This window comes from Monodon monoceros, unplaced genomic scaffold (assembly GCF_005190385.1).
Source record: "Monodon monoceros isolate NGI ecotype Baffin Bay Population unplaced genomic scaffold, NGI_Narwhal_1 Super_Scaffold_10, whole genome shotgun sequence".
Taxonomy (NCBI): Eukaryota; Metazoa; Chordata; class Mammalia; order Artiodactyla; family Monodontidae; genus Monodon; species Monodon monoceros.
In genome coordinates, this window is record NW_021703766.1 from 41,262,095 (window position 1) to 41,276,741 (window position 14,647).

General features: G+C 54.3%; 1 protein-coding gene across 1 annotated transcript in view; it reads left to right on the forward strand.

Annotated features, from left to right (window-relative positions):
• Positions 1 to 14,647, forward strand: part of CHST8 (carbohydrate sulfotransferase 8) — an 85,959-nt gene that overhangs the window by 13,331 nt on the left and 57,981 nt on the right. The window contains exon 2 of the mRNA XM_029210841.1: positions 6,369 to 6,584. Coding sequence (XP_029066674.1) covers positions 6,455 to 6,584 — 130 coding nt within the window. The 5' untranslated portion in view covers positions 6,369 to 6,454. The remainder of the gene's footprint in view (positions 1 to 6,368; positions 6,585 to 14,647) is intronic.

Here is a 14,647-nt window from a genome sequence, read left to right on the forward strand (position 1 = left end):
TCAACAGTTAATTGGAGGGGCAGCCAGGCCCAGAACGTGAGCTCCACTCTGAGCCTTCTGTCCATCCCATGACATCTGGTTGCTTTTGCGGGGGCTGCCTGGGTTCGTATACTTAGTTCCTCTATGTCCTGGTCATGTTTCACACAGGTGTGAACTTGACCATTCTGGTCCTCCTCAGCTTCTGGGCCCACACCCAGTCACCTGTGGGATGAGCAAAATGATAACATAGTGATTTCTGCTCAGTTTGCTTTCATTGATTTTTTTTTTATTGCAGTAAAATTACTATCCTTACTATTATTTATATATATAATATAAAACTTATCCTTTTAACCATATTTAAGTCCAGAGGCATTAATTACATTCACATTGTTGTGTAGCCATCACCACTCTGCATCTCCAGGACTTTTTTCATCTTTCCCAACCGAAAGTCTGTACCCATTAATTAATAATGCCCCATTCCTCCCTCCCTCCCCTGCAGCCCCTGGTAACCACTATTCTACTTCCTGTCTCTGAATTTGACTGCATGGAATCGTACAGTATTTGTCCTGTTGTCACTGGCTTCTTTCACATAGCATAATGTCCTCAAGGTTCATCCATGTTACACCATGTGTTGCTTTCATTGGTTTTTGATTAGCACGTTCAACCTCCAATTTTGTCGAGTTTCCTGTCATCATACTGTATTTTAAAGGTTTGGGAATCATCCATTTTACGGCCTCTAGATTACTTGTATATTTGCCTGTGCATGTGTTACGTGTGTTAATATACGTGTATATATAGAAATAGAGTCGTCATGTACCTCTACAAGTATACGAGTCTTCAAGCCCCATGATTTGAAACCTGCCCTACCAACATGAGGATCTTGGTGGTGAGTGTGCCTTGGGTGTTTGGGAGCTGTCAGGTTCCGTTGGTTCCTTGTCTCTTCTTCAGTCATAGGATTGGACTACTCATTGGACCTGATTCCAACCCAGACCTGATCGAAACAAACCCACATCTCCCTGAAACATAAGTGACCTTTTTTAAATTCCAGGTTCATGGAGTGCCTCTCTCCAGATGGCCCAATCACCTCTGTCTATTAACTCATGCTCATTCAACGTGCAGCGAAGTTTATCGATCACCTGTGCCAGGCACTGTGCTAAGTGCTGGGAGTACAGAGATGAGCAAAGAGTCTGAAACAGGCATGTGAATGCTCTCCACACAGTGGGGGAAGGGCTGTAACCGAGGTACACATGCTCACAAGATTGGAGGTACAGCCAGGGCAGGGGTGGGGAGGGACTCAGTTTTTCTACCTGTAGAATTACTACTCCACGACCCTGTTCCATTGTCATAAAACACCCTGAAAATATAAGACGTTCTGGGCAGAGATGATACCCAGAGTAGCAGTGGAAGGCACTGCAGCCTGTGACACCTTGGCCAGGCTCTCCAGGACCCTCTTGCTGTGGCTGTGTGTTTGCAGGCTTCCGTTCATCCTCTTTGTATGCGCAGTGGTGGGAAGCTGGGCTGTGGTGTTCCTAGTGGGGCAGTGGGGATATGGCTTGGGGCTGTTTGAGCCTGATTTATGCCTCGGCCTTCACCTTAGCATCCCCTTTCTCTCCTCCTGCAGAGAGCATGGGGGATTGGAAGGACTCCGTGCCTTGTAACAGGGGGATGCATATCAGGTGAATTGCTTCCCCCAGGAATGGGGTGCTGTCATGCCTACTTGGGTGTGGCAAGGCTGGGCCCTGGCCATTTCAGGACCCAGGTCAGCACACACACACACACACACACACACACACACACACACACACACACACGTGTCAGCGGTGGGGCAGGAGTCTGCAGCCCCGCCTCAGAGTCTCAGCGCTTGCAGCCATTCGTCATCCTCACAGAGCATTGCAACTTTACGCCTAGGCATAAAAACTGGAGGGACTCGTCCCAGAGTTTGCTGCTGCTACCACCGCTGCTGTTAGAGCAGTTATAATTAGCTGCAGGATTTTAAGGACCTGAAATCAAGAAGAACCCCATCTCAGAAGTAAGCAGGAGCCATACACATGGAAGAACTCGTCTGACAAAACAGATGGAGGTGGTATTCTCAGGGGACTGGGCTGTGCGCTTTGTTTCAGCAAAGAGCAAATGAGTTACTGAGGCCAGGAGGCTGAGGAGGGAAGCCGGGAGGTCAGCCCCAGCGCCGGCCTCGGTGCGGGGCAGAGCTGGAGGCGCAGCCCCCTCTGCTGCCCTGGCAGAACGCTTGGTGCCGGATTCAAGGTGACGGCAGTGCCTGGCTCCATTCTCCTCAAGTTGCCATAGCAGCCTGTCTCCTGATGAGCAGCTTCTCCTGGAACCCTCAGCCGGGAGGGACGTCATTCTTCGCTCCTGCTTCACTCCTGCCGGTTAGAGAAGGAGACTGACTAGACAGAGAACTTTCCTGGGCCCGGGGTCTGCACACCAAGTGAGTGCACCTAGTAGGCATGTGGCTGGATGCATCCTGCTGCCTCCAGCGGGACACAGAGTCCTCTGGGTGACTGGGGTGAGTGTCTGGGCCTTGGAGCATCCACAGCCAAGTGTGTCCTTGGAGCTGTCCGTCCGTCTGCCTGCCGGCCCTTCGCCACTGGAGGTGCGTGTGTTTTGTTGGCTGAATTCCCAAGTCCTTGCTTGTGCCCTGAAGTGAATTTTCTAGAGACGAGTTTTTAAATCAGATAAATAAGGAAATAGGAGAAATCCTTGGCCCTGCCCTGTGTCCCAGGAGGTGTTTACAAGATTAATTGGATTTCTTTTTCTTACTGTAAAAATTGGTGATGCCATTCAGGCCTCAGGGAGAGAAGCCGCTGGGAGCGCTAGGAATTGTGAGAAGGGCAGGACCTTCTGAAAACTCAGCGGGCTGTTTATTTTTCTTGCCTCACCCCTCCCCCTTCCACCCCCAGTTATTTGAATTTTCTTATTGTCTGTTGGCCTTGGAAGGGAAGCAGGGAAGCAGGGGAGGGTTTTCCACTTGCCGTCGGAGCCGAGGGTGATGCAGTCCGTGCTGAGGGTGCACCCGTCCTCCCAGCTGGGGGCGGAGGCCTGTGAACGTGTTTATGGGCCCCCGGGCAGCCCGGCCCCAGCCTGTGGTAGAGTGTGGTGTCCCCTTCCCAGGCAGCAGCTCAACTCCCTGGAGAGGGAGACAGCCTTTGGACAGCTCTCCCCACGGCCTTGAAAATAATGTGTGACTTTGAAGACAAGGACCCTCACGGGAACAGTAGTGGATAGGATGTGCATACCCTCTGGAGTGTCTGGTGGTCCGCTGGTGACCTCTCAGCTACCTCCCTTTAAAGGAAGGACGTTCCTATGGATAATGTGATGTTGGCCCCCTCCTGGGGCACTGAAGACCCAGCCAGACTGCGAACTAGTCTCCCAGGAGGGGAGGCATGCTAACCTTTGATTCGTGTTCACGTGGAGCAGGGAGTTAGCCAATCAGATGGTCTCTCAGTGAGAGCCCCCACTGGGAGGAGTGTCGCGGGGGTGGGGAGGGGTGGGGGGGGGGGGGGGGGGGGAAGGCTGGGGTCTTAGGCTTAAGGGCTGGGTCTGGGCAGGGGAAGCCAAGCACAACTCTAACACCAGCTTCCCTGGGCTGGTGGGGGAAGGGGCTTATATTCTCTTGGGGGCCAACAAAAAAAAGAGTCACTGAAATGAGACACTTGAATGGTTGACGCTCCTGCCACAGTGAAGGTGCAGGTCCTGGGGCTGTGTTCTCTTCTCCCCCAGATTTGGGGGCGGGGATGTGGTCCTCATCCCGGCTCCAGGCACATGGGCTGCTGGAGCCTGGCTCCACTGGGTGGACTTGGTTTGGGCAGGTTCAGAAACAAGCGAGGACAGGTCGTGGCTGCAGGACAAGGGGAATCGATACTGGCTTGAACGGCGACGGTGTGACAGATTAGGAAGAAAAAGGGACTGACCAGCTCTCTGTACTCACTTGTGCAGGGCCAGCCACTGTACAGACAGTGCGATGATGATCACATGTGCGTCTGAGTCCCCTTTTCTCATCCAGTAGAGTCTCTGGGTCGAGATGAGGCAGCTCTTTATTAGCTGTTTAACCGGGCCGCTGTGTACACTGGCCATCAATTTGCCATCCTGTCGTCCCGCCTTCCTCTCTCCTTCCCTCTCCCCCTCCTTAGATCAGATCAGCCTCCTGGCCTCGTGTCTGACTCTGCAGGCTGGTGTGGCTGCAGGAGGTGTGCCAACACCATGGCCAGCATAAGCTGGGTGTCCTTACAGCTGCGGCCTTGCTTATAGGCTTACCCGGTGGGTCCTGCACTCAGGGCCTGTCTTCACTGAGGGAAGGGCCTGGGAGACCACAGGGTGCCGGGCATGCTGTGGGCAGCGCTGAGAGTGGCCTCGTCCTTTCCCGGCGCCTGGGGCCTGCGCTCTTGCATCTGTGTCTTTGCAGGATGATGAGCCAGGTCCCCAGGACAGTCCCATCTGGGCCAGCCATGGAGGGGGAGGCCACAGCCCTTCATGAGGGGCTTCAGGGTCTGAGCCTTTGGGGACACGTGGCTACCCATTTTCACCCACCGCAAGCCCAGGGTGGGAGTGTCTCTGGTGATGGCAGGAAGCAGCCATCTTTCTCTGTGGCAGGGGGCCACTGCAGCGAGGTCAGGGCCAGCTGGAACCCCAGAACCAACTCCAGAGGCAAACCGAGCCCGGCTCAGCACTGCCTCCCAGACATAAAAGCTGGGAGGCCGTGGGAAACCCCTGCTCGGGCCAGCCCAGAGAGCCCGGCATTCACGCACGTTCCCGTGCGTGGAGGCCTGGAGCAGGTTAATTAAAGTTAACTGAGTGAAAAAATAATTACAGAGACTGTAGGGGGGAGAAACCTAAACCTGCAATTTAACTCCTCAGCCTCAGAGCTTTGCTGAGCACTGTCTAGTCCTTGGGAATCTGTCTGGGCAGGGGAGGGAGGGGCTTCTCTTAGTATCACTTCCTGCTTCGTGCCCCCCAGGTTGGATGCAGAGGGGAAAAAGTTAGGGTTTCCTCCCCCAGCACCTGGGTGCAAGGTCGGAGATGGGTTCCCTGACCAAGATATCGCACCAAGGAGACCCCGGGCAGGGACCATCCTTGTGCCGAGCAGCACATCTGGTCTGGGGCCCCATCAGCCACCCAGCTGTGCTCTTGGAGGCTGCTGGGATCTGCCCACCTGGGCTCAGCCTCCCTCGGGCGCTGCCCTGTGCCAGGGAGGGACAAGTTCCCAAGGGCTCCTTGGGTGGAAAGAGGGTGGTATCCCTGGGCCCGGGCGGGTAGGACCCAGTGAAGGTAAGGGGACCCAGTGACATCTTACTGGGCGGATTCCCCTTCCGCACCTGTCCCACCCCACCAGGCCCCGCCCCACTGCAGAAATTTACATCCTTCCCTTGGGCAGATGGCCTTGGGGCACCCCCATCTGTTTTTTTCTGGCCACACTGCGCGGCATGTGGGATCCCAGTTCCCTAGGCCAGGGATCGAACCCACGCCCCCTGCAGTGGAAGCACGGAGTCTTAACCACTGGACCACCAGGGAAGTCCTGGGGTACCCCCATCTTGACCCACAGCCTGGCCCAACCGATGTCACTTGGTTGGTACTGGTGTATTTGCAATTTCTTCTACTTCAGGAGGAACGAGGGTTGGGACAAGCCACACAGGCATGCTCTGGGTCTGCAGCGGCCAGAGCAGTGGGGGTCCATCTGCAGGGACACAGCCTCTGAGCCTGGGGTCTGTCAGATCTGGGTCTGGCTGCCCCGTCTCAGCTCCAGGCCCCAGGGCTTTGAGAGCAGGGACAGCCGTGATCTGGCCAGAGCTTCAGCTCCTGCAGGTGTGACTATCCAGTGGAGCCTCGATCCCACCAGCCCATCCTTCAGTCTGTCAGGGAGGGAAAGCTCTGGCTGGTGGGGGTGGGGAGTCACTCAGTCCCTGACATCCTCTGGGCCTGGGAGGCTCCTCCTCAAAGCCTCCAGTTCCATGGAGACCCTTGTCCCCAGCACCCTGTAAACAGGAGCCAGGGCAGAGAGAGACCCAAGAGCTTTTCTGTCCACCAGGCCAGTTGCGAGGGAGAAGGACCCAGATTCCTGCCTGGACATTGCAGGGGTGTGACCGCTGTCCCCAGCTGTGGGTGTTGGGGCTCCATACTGGGCTCCCCTGGGCAGGAACTGGGCAGTGTCTCTCTCCATGGATTTTCTAGGGGTGCAGATACAGGAGACCCTGGCAGGAAGCTGGTGTCTTGGCCACAGGTGGTGACCGGGCTTCCCTTCACCTCCTTGGGCTTGAAAACGTGAAAGGGACGCACCTGAGTAAGGGTGGAGGGATCCAGGATTACGCTGGTCAAGTGCAGCGACTGGGGCCCTGGGCCTCAGTGATGGACCGTCTTTCTCCTCTGCTGCTCCATAGACCGTGGCCTGATGGACACCTGGTGTGGACGATGAGGGAAGAACGCGCCTCCCACACCCGAGAGGTGACCCCAGAGCAAGCCCCGGATGACCCCGCGAGCAGGAACGATGCGGCTGGCCTGCATGTTCTCGTCCATCCTGCTGTTTGGAGCCGCAGGCCTCCTCCTCTTCATCGGCCTGCAGGACCCCACAGAGCTCGCCCTCCAGCAGGTGCCAGGTGAGCCCTCACTCTCCGACCCGCCGTCTGCTGGCCCCGGCTTTCCCGCCCGAGGTGCAGGTCTCCGCGCTGCTCTGGTGCCAAGGCAGGGGTCCTGGCCTCAGGGTGGGCACACAGTGTCTGTTGTCAGACCACCAGCCCCAGGGTTCTGGCCTCTGGCCTCTGGCCTGTGCACTCTTCTGGGGAAGGACAGCCAGGCTGCCCATCACTCAGCTGCTCAATGCCTTTGGTGAAGCCCAGATTCAAGGAGGATTCTGCCACCTCTTGGGGCCTCTTCCACATGGTCTCGGATACCCGAAGATGAATGCCTTCTCCCTGAGCCCGGGCCTCCCAAATGGGACTCTGATTCTCTGCCCAGCCCTGGGGACCCCTCGAATTCAGGGAGGTCGGGGTACCTCCTGGCTTTGTGAAGCTGAGGTGGCTCCTGCTGGCCCCCCACCTGCTTCCTCCTAACGCACTGGAGGGAAGTACCCTCCCTGACTCAGAGGTGGGGTGGCAGTGAGGGGAGAGCAGGAAGGACGGTTCTGGAGCCTCGGGGTGGACAGGATGTGGAGAGGGGAGCTCAGGCCAGGCCCCTCTTGCTGGGACACAGAGAGCACGGCAGGGCTGGAGGGCATCCGGCTCGGGGCCAAGGCCAGGGATCACTCTGCTCTGGGGTGAGAGGAGAGCGTGGTTGCCAGGCCCAAGCACCAGCATTTCCCAGCAGTGGTCCCAGAGGCCCTGTTAGGGGAGGGTCCGTGATGACAGCCCTCTGCTCCAGGACACGAACAGAATGAAAGAGGTGTGGAGGCTGGGGAGTTAGGCAGAGGGATTCCTGTACCATCCTTGCCCGCAGCCCATAGCACAGGAGTGCGGGACATGGCACAGGGGCCCCTGGCCCTGAGTGCGGAGGGCTCTCAGGCCTGCAGCCTCCCCGCCCAGCACCCCCTCAGCCATGGCTCACATGCTCAGGGCAGCCTGCACCCAGGCTCAGACTGGTGGCCTGTAGGCAACACGCGGAAAGGCAGAAGAAGCATAAGGAGGCCAGAGCTGGGGCCCTGGGCCTGGCAGCTGCTATCAGAGGCCCTGGTGGGAGAGGCTGATGAGTTGATTCTCTCATCACAGAGAGTCAGCTAGAGGCAGCCCAGGCGCTGGGTCTGCAGGAGACAGTGGGTGAGTCAGTGGGGCTGACTCACGCTTGGGCCGGACCCTCCTAGCGGGTGGCTGTCGAAAGGGGTCTGGCTGCTTCCTGGCTTCTGGAGAAGCAAAAGCAGGGGCCCATGACCGAGTTGGTCCTCTGCGGAGACTTTGCAGCCTCACGTGAGCCCCAGAGTGGCCGGCTTACTGTGTCAGTGGAACCGGGCTCCACAGGCAGTGCCCGCAGGGACACTAAGAGTTGGTCTCTGCAGTTGTGGGTTATATATGCAGAAGCGAGCTCCCAAAAAAGGGCCCTCAGACAGGGCTTGGGGTTAATGGCACCGTGTATCCTCGGCACAGATCTTGGTGAGTATGTATGGTTGGAGCACACGTGGGCAGAGCATCTGCGTTCTATGGGACGAGCCTGGGAGAGAAGGCATGAGTGTGTCTGTGGTGTCCACCTGTGTATCCCATCCGTGGTGTCCTCTGGAGACAGGCGTTATTTTCCTGGGTGGGCTCAGGGTCTGGTGGCCACGACACCCCCCCCCCCACCGTGCTGTAGCAGCTGGCAACGCAGAGCCCTTGCCCCTCATTCTTCTGCAGACGTGGCTTCCTGTCCCTCCCGCCAGCCAGCACTGCCTTGCACAGCCCCCCCCTGCGCCCAGTGCATGCACGTGCGGATCTCCTTGATTACTGGTGGGGTGGGAGCCCACCGGATGGCTGGGGTTTCTGGGGTGGGCTGGAGTGGTGAGCAGGAGGGGAGCGTGGAGCCTCAGCCGGCAGGGCGTGTAGGATGGCAGGAAGCGGAGGTTCCCCTCCCGCTGCAGCCGGGGATGGCAAAGGCCTGGCAAACCCAGGCAAGGTGCACACCTGGGTCTTGAGCTCCCTTCCTCGGGCTGTAGATGGAGCTGGACCACCCCCTCGCCACATGCCAGGTGACGGGCAACCTGGATGTTCTACGGAAATCACCTCAAACACAGTCATAAAACCTTAAGTAATGCTTACATTACTTTCCCTGAGCTAAGTGTTCCTGACACAGGCTGTTTGTGTTGATTTGTTGCTATTCATTTACTCTTTCCCTGTACTTCTCACAGCAGCCTAATTGTGATTCGGTACCAAGAAAGCAATATCAAAGTAATTTTCCACAACATTAGTTACAATTTTCTTCTGATCTTTCAAGTGAAACAGTCCCATCCTGTTGGCTTCTTTGAGCATATAAACCTTGATTACATTTATCTGTTGGAAACCAGTACTTACAAAGTGTTATGTATCCAGTTGCATGGGTGGGTGGCCCCAAGGGCCCTGGACAAGTCAGGATTTCTACCCACGGGAGGGTGGATGTGTGGGGTCTGCCCTGTCATCTGGATCAGGCAAGGCCGATGGTGGGGGGCACCTTCAGAGGAAATTCCACACAGGCTACTCTGGCTTTCCCAGCAGCAGAAACTTCCCTGGGAATGGAGTGTCTGGTATCCGCTGTTGGTGGCACTGATCAAGGTGGAAGGGGGAGGGTGGGCAGGTGAAGATCCAGAAACAAGCTTGAGAAGGCGGGCAGAGCCTGTAGTTGTTTGTGGTCCCTTGGGGTTGGGGGTGTCCTTCAGATTTCTCCCATGCAGCTACCAGCTGTTAAAAGCACCTGAACTTCTCAGAGACCAGTCAGCAAATCTCACCTGGTTTGTGCATTAGATGCAGTCCTATGGGGCTGCCAGCTTTTGTAAACCAAGCGATATTTTCCAAAATGTTTGCTATATTTTATTTATTTATTTATTTTTTGTGGTACGCGGGCCTCTCACTGTTGTGGCCTCTCCCGTTGCGGAGCACAGGCTCCGGACGCGCAGACTCAGCGGCCATGGCTCACGGGCCCAGCCGCTCCGCAGCATGTGGGATCTTCCCAGACCGGGGTACGAGCCTGCGTCCCCTGCATCGGCAGGTGGACTCTCAACCACTGCACCACCAGGGAAGCCCTGTTTGCTATATTTTAAATCAAACCTCCTGGAACATAAATCACTGCTGGTTAACCTACCTTCATTCTAAGATTAGATTTTCTTGGGTATCAGAATCCACCTATCCTACTATTTTTCAGTCTCCAATATTGCCAGGCCCTGAGGCCTCAGGAAACTCACTTCTTGACCCAGGAGGCTACACTTACCCCTTCCTTAAGTGGAAGAGAGCAGACCAGAACCGGGAATAACACATCCCAATGTACTGGCCCTGCGGGTACAGAAGGTACTCTCCACGTGTGTGTTTGGGCACACTGACTTTTTATGAGCTGCCTGTCTTTATTATGAACGTTGTATTATGGAGAGCTTGGAACACACACAAAGGTAGGTTAGCATAGTGCAATGAACCCCATGCACCCAACACCCAGTAGCCTCAAGAGGGCCCCATCCACAGCCCCATTCACTTCTCTCCTTTTGAAGCGTATACCATATGGCCTGTCAATTCAACCATCAATTTTTTTTTTTAATTTCTATTGGAGTATAGTTGATTTACAATGTGGCGTTAGTTTCTGCTCTACAGCAAAGTGAATCAGTTATACACATACACATATATCCAGTCTTTCTTTTTTTTTTTTTTTTAATTATTTTTGGCCACGCCACACCTCATGCGGGATCTTAGTTCCCCGACCAGGGATCGGACTCGTGCCCCTTGCAGTGGAAGCACAGAGTCTTAACCACTGGACCACCGGGGAGGTCCCTATCCACTCTTTTTTAGATTCTTTTCCCACGTAGGTCATTACAGAGTATTGAGTAGAGTTCCCTGTGCCATACAGTAGGTTCTTATTTTATGTACTTTATATATAGTAGTGTGTATATGTCAATCCCAATCTCCCAATTTATCCCTCCCCCCCTTGCCCCGCTTTACCCCCTGGTAACCATAAAGCCATAACTATTTCAATATATTTCTCAGTTTAAAAGATAAGAACTCTTTTTTTTTTTTTTTTAACATTCAACAGTTCTTTAATCTCACCACATGACCAGCGTTCCCATTTCTATTTGTCCCACAAATACCATAAATACTTTTATTTCCAATTTGTTTTATCCAGTATCCAGATAAGGCCCGCATGTCGCAGTTGGTGGATGAGTCGTTTAGGTCTCTCTCAGTCTATAAGAGGCCCTGCACACCTTTGTTTCTCTCTTGCTGTTTATTGGAGGAAGCTGGGTCGCAGGTCCTGTGAGTTTCCCACAGCTGGGTTTTTGCCGATTGTGCCTGTTCGGTGTAGCTCAGCACAGCCTTCTGCTCTTTGTATTCCCTATAAATTAAGTAAATTTAGCAGCCTGATCAGATGCAGGTTTGGTTTCTTTTTCTTTCTTTCTTTCTTTCTTTTTTTGGCAAGAATTCACGTGTGGTCCTATGTTCTTCCGTTGGGAGACGCACAGCTGCCCGGCTTTCTTTTGGTATGTCAGTTAGCCACTGACCCTGTGCCTAGACTGTCCATTCATTTGGGGCTGTACAACGCGATGTTCTTTTTTTTAAAATTATTTATTTTGGGCTGTGTTGGGTCTTCGTTGCTGCGCGCGGGCTTTCTCTAGCTGCGGCGAGTGGGGGCTACTCTTCGTTCATTGTGGTGCGTGGGCTTCTCATTACGGTGGCTTCTCTTGTTGCGGAGCACGGGCTCTAGGCGCGCAGGCTTCAGTAGTTGTGGCACGTGGGCTCAGTAGTTGTGGCTCGCGGGCTCTAGAGCACAGGCTCAGTAGTTGTGGCGCACGGGCTTAGTTGCTCCGCGGCACGTGGGATCTTCCTGGACCAGGTATCGAACCTGTGTCCCCTGCACGGGCAGGCCGATTCTTAACCACTGTGCCACTAGGCAAGTCCAGCGGTGTTTTTGTTTTGTTTTTTTTAATTTTTTAATTTATTTCTTTAAATTGAAGTATAGTTGATCTTAATTTATTTCTTTAAATTGAAGTACAGTTGATTTACAATGTTGTGTTAATTACTGCCACACAACACAGTGATTCAGTTATACATATATATACCTTCTTTTTTTAAAATATTCTTTTCCGTTATGGTTTATCACAGGATATTGAATATAGTTCTCTGTGCTATACAGGAGGACCGTTCTGTACATAAAAGCTTACATCTGCTAACCCCAACCTCCCACTCCATCCGTCCCCCAGCCCCCTCCCCGGTGATGCTCTAATCATTATCGTTCCTTCTTCATTCTTTTAAGCGGGATGGATTTTGTTTTAATGGAGTGAGGCGAGGCATTGTTAGTGACCCATGAAGCCAAAGTGAACAGTGGATTGATTGGCTTGTTCATTGATATATTTTTAAAATGTGACCTTATGATACAGATTCTGTTGCTGGCACACTACAGATTGGTTTTTTTTTAATGTTTGGTTTTGGCAGAGTGGATTTTCTTAGAGTGAGCCGCCCCACGTTTTAGTGAAATAGCTCTCTACTTTCCCCAAAGCCATGTAGTTGTGATGGGGGGGGTCTCTGGGGACTGAGGCCAGTGCTGGGGTGCCAACGGAAAAAGGCAGCCACAGTGATGGCTCAGCGGCCCCGAGTGCAGACAGGACAGCCTCTGATGACTTGTTAGTCCATAGCCAGGCCCCAGGGCGTTCCTTCCAGGGCATCCAGGAATAATAATAATAACAAAAGTTTACCATGTGCCAGGTCTTGTGCTAAGCCCTTTACGTGTTTTAATGCATGTAATTCTTACAATAAATGAGGTCCTGAGACTTACAGGATGGACACGCAGAAAACACTGATGGGGGCTAACGCTCCCAGCCACTCACTGCGTGCCCACCACTAAGACAAGCACTTCACAAGTACTTAGCACTCATTTAATACTTTTGGGACCCCCTGAGTTAAGTACTATTACACCATTTGACAGACAAGACTCCTGAGGTGAGAGAGGTTACGAGCTGTGCCCAGGGTCATAAAGCTTTGGGCTTCAGAGCCCGGATTCATCCTTAGGCAGCCGGCTGTTGCCCACGGCACCTACTGCCTTCCCAACAGCAGTGATGCTCACTCGGTCTGGCCTGTCTGGTCCCAGAGCAGAACCTGGCAGAGAGAAGAGCGTGGATCAAAGAGGCATGAGAGAATGTGCGTGCGAAGAGCTCCCAGTGCATTAGGGGCTGGAGTGAGACCCGGGGATCGAGACTAGTGGCTGAAGACACAGCCAGGCGCTGGGCCCCCTGAGCCCTTGGAACCCTGCAAAGAGCGAGCCTTTACAGGCTCAGCAGGAAAGCTCTGGGGGTTCTGAGGGTGCAGTGGCCATCGGAGAGCCCACTCCAGTGACTGCATGTCGTGGACCTGTGGGCAGAGGGGGAGAACACAAGTATAAGGAGAGTGGCTGGGAGGGGTTGAGTGAGACTGGAAGAGATGGCAAGGCCTGGGGCAGGCAGGCAGGCACTGGAGAGGGTGGGTCAGGGCCATCGTGGGGCGGCAACCCCAGAGTTGGTAACCACATGGGTGAGAGGACGAGGAGGGTGAGGAAGGCAGCCGTCAGGGTTCAGGGTGACTCTAGCGCAGAGTGTCTGTCTCTGCTAGATGGGGGTTAGGGTGCCACTCACCGAAGCAGACACTTCAGACAGGGAGTGGTCAGAGGAGGGAGCTGGAGACCACATGTTCTATTTTGGGCAGATGGCATCTGAGATGCTGGGCAGGGTGTGTGGAGTTGCACTGTGACTCCTCCACCCAGGGTTCCAGACTCACAGACCACAAGAACAGGCGAGAAAAGCAGGAAGCTCCCACCCTGCCCATCCCTCCTCCACCTGCATCTTCATTCACACAGGTCACACACTCACGCCTTCGCTCTCACACACCCGAGGGCAAGGTCCTGGCTGGAGGAGTCGGGAGGGCTTCCTGGAGGAAGGGAGCTGTGGATTGCTTGTGGGCCTTCTCCAGGGCACAAGAGGTGACAAGATGCTGACCTCCAGCAGAAGCAGTGAAGTGGATTTGGATGAGACTCAGTGGGAGCCCGTGGTCTCTCTCCAGAGTGCATGATGCTAAGTATTATGCCCAATATCTCACAGTTAGAAATTAACAGAGCCAGAATTGACTCCGAAATTGACAGAGCTCCTGCTTTGGTCCCCTGGAGGCAGGACTGTGTTGGCTGGAGAGAGCATGGCCCTCACTCTCGATTCCATGGTTACCAGGGACACATGGCCCTGCCTGTGCCAATGTGCGGGGGTCAATGTCAGAGGGTTTGTCTTGTTCCTACAATGACTGTCTTTGCCCAGGTGTGACGCCTTGTAGCCCTGAGATACCACCAGGCCAAAAGCCCTGGGTGAGCCAGGGCCACAGGGGTAACTGCTGAGACGCTCTCAACAGCTCACCCACGTGAGGGTGATGGAGTAACCAGAAGCGCGGTGGCCGTCCCTCCTCCCCCTTCTCTGGGCAAGGTGGCCTTGGGTTAGGGGCAGCCTGCTGGAGCTGGTGTGCCTAAGCCCACACTCCTTCCCGGGCCAGGGGAGCCAGCCCCTCCAGTTTCCATGGAGCTGTCTGCTTTGCCCGGGCAGGTGGGTTTTACTAGAATCCTCTCGAGTCTGTCTCCTGAAACCTTTTTCGAACAGCACTGTGGAACATCATATATATTTCCTACAACCCTTGTGAAACTGACACCTCCTTATTGTGACTGTGAATATCAGAAGTGACATGTAATTGCAGTGATCCATCCTGTTAAGTAGCTGGCAATATATCATTGCAAAATCAGCAGGGCTGGGACTCTCAGAACCCAGTGTTTCTAAACAACGCACCTGCAAGCGTGTGTGTTCAAGCTGTCTCCACCAAACGCCGCCCAGGGCTCACGAAGGCTGCCTCGCCTGCCTCGCCTCGCCTTTCTATGACCACAGCAAAGAAAACTTAACTCTGGTTAAAGCCACCCAGTGAGTTTTCGGCTCTCTGGAATGCCCACTCCTTGTCACAGAACGCACTGGGCTCTCAAAGTCAGGGCTGCGGTCAGGATGCTTGTAGCAGTGCTCCTTCCAAGCGTGGCCCTG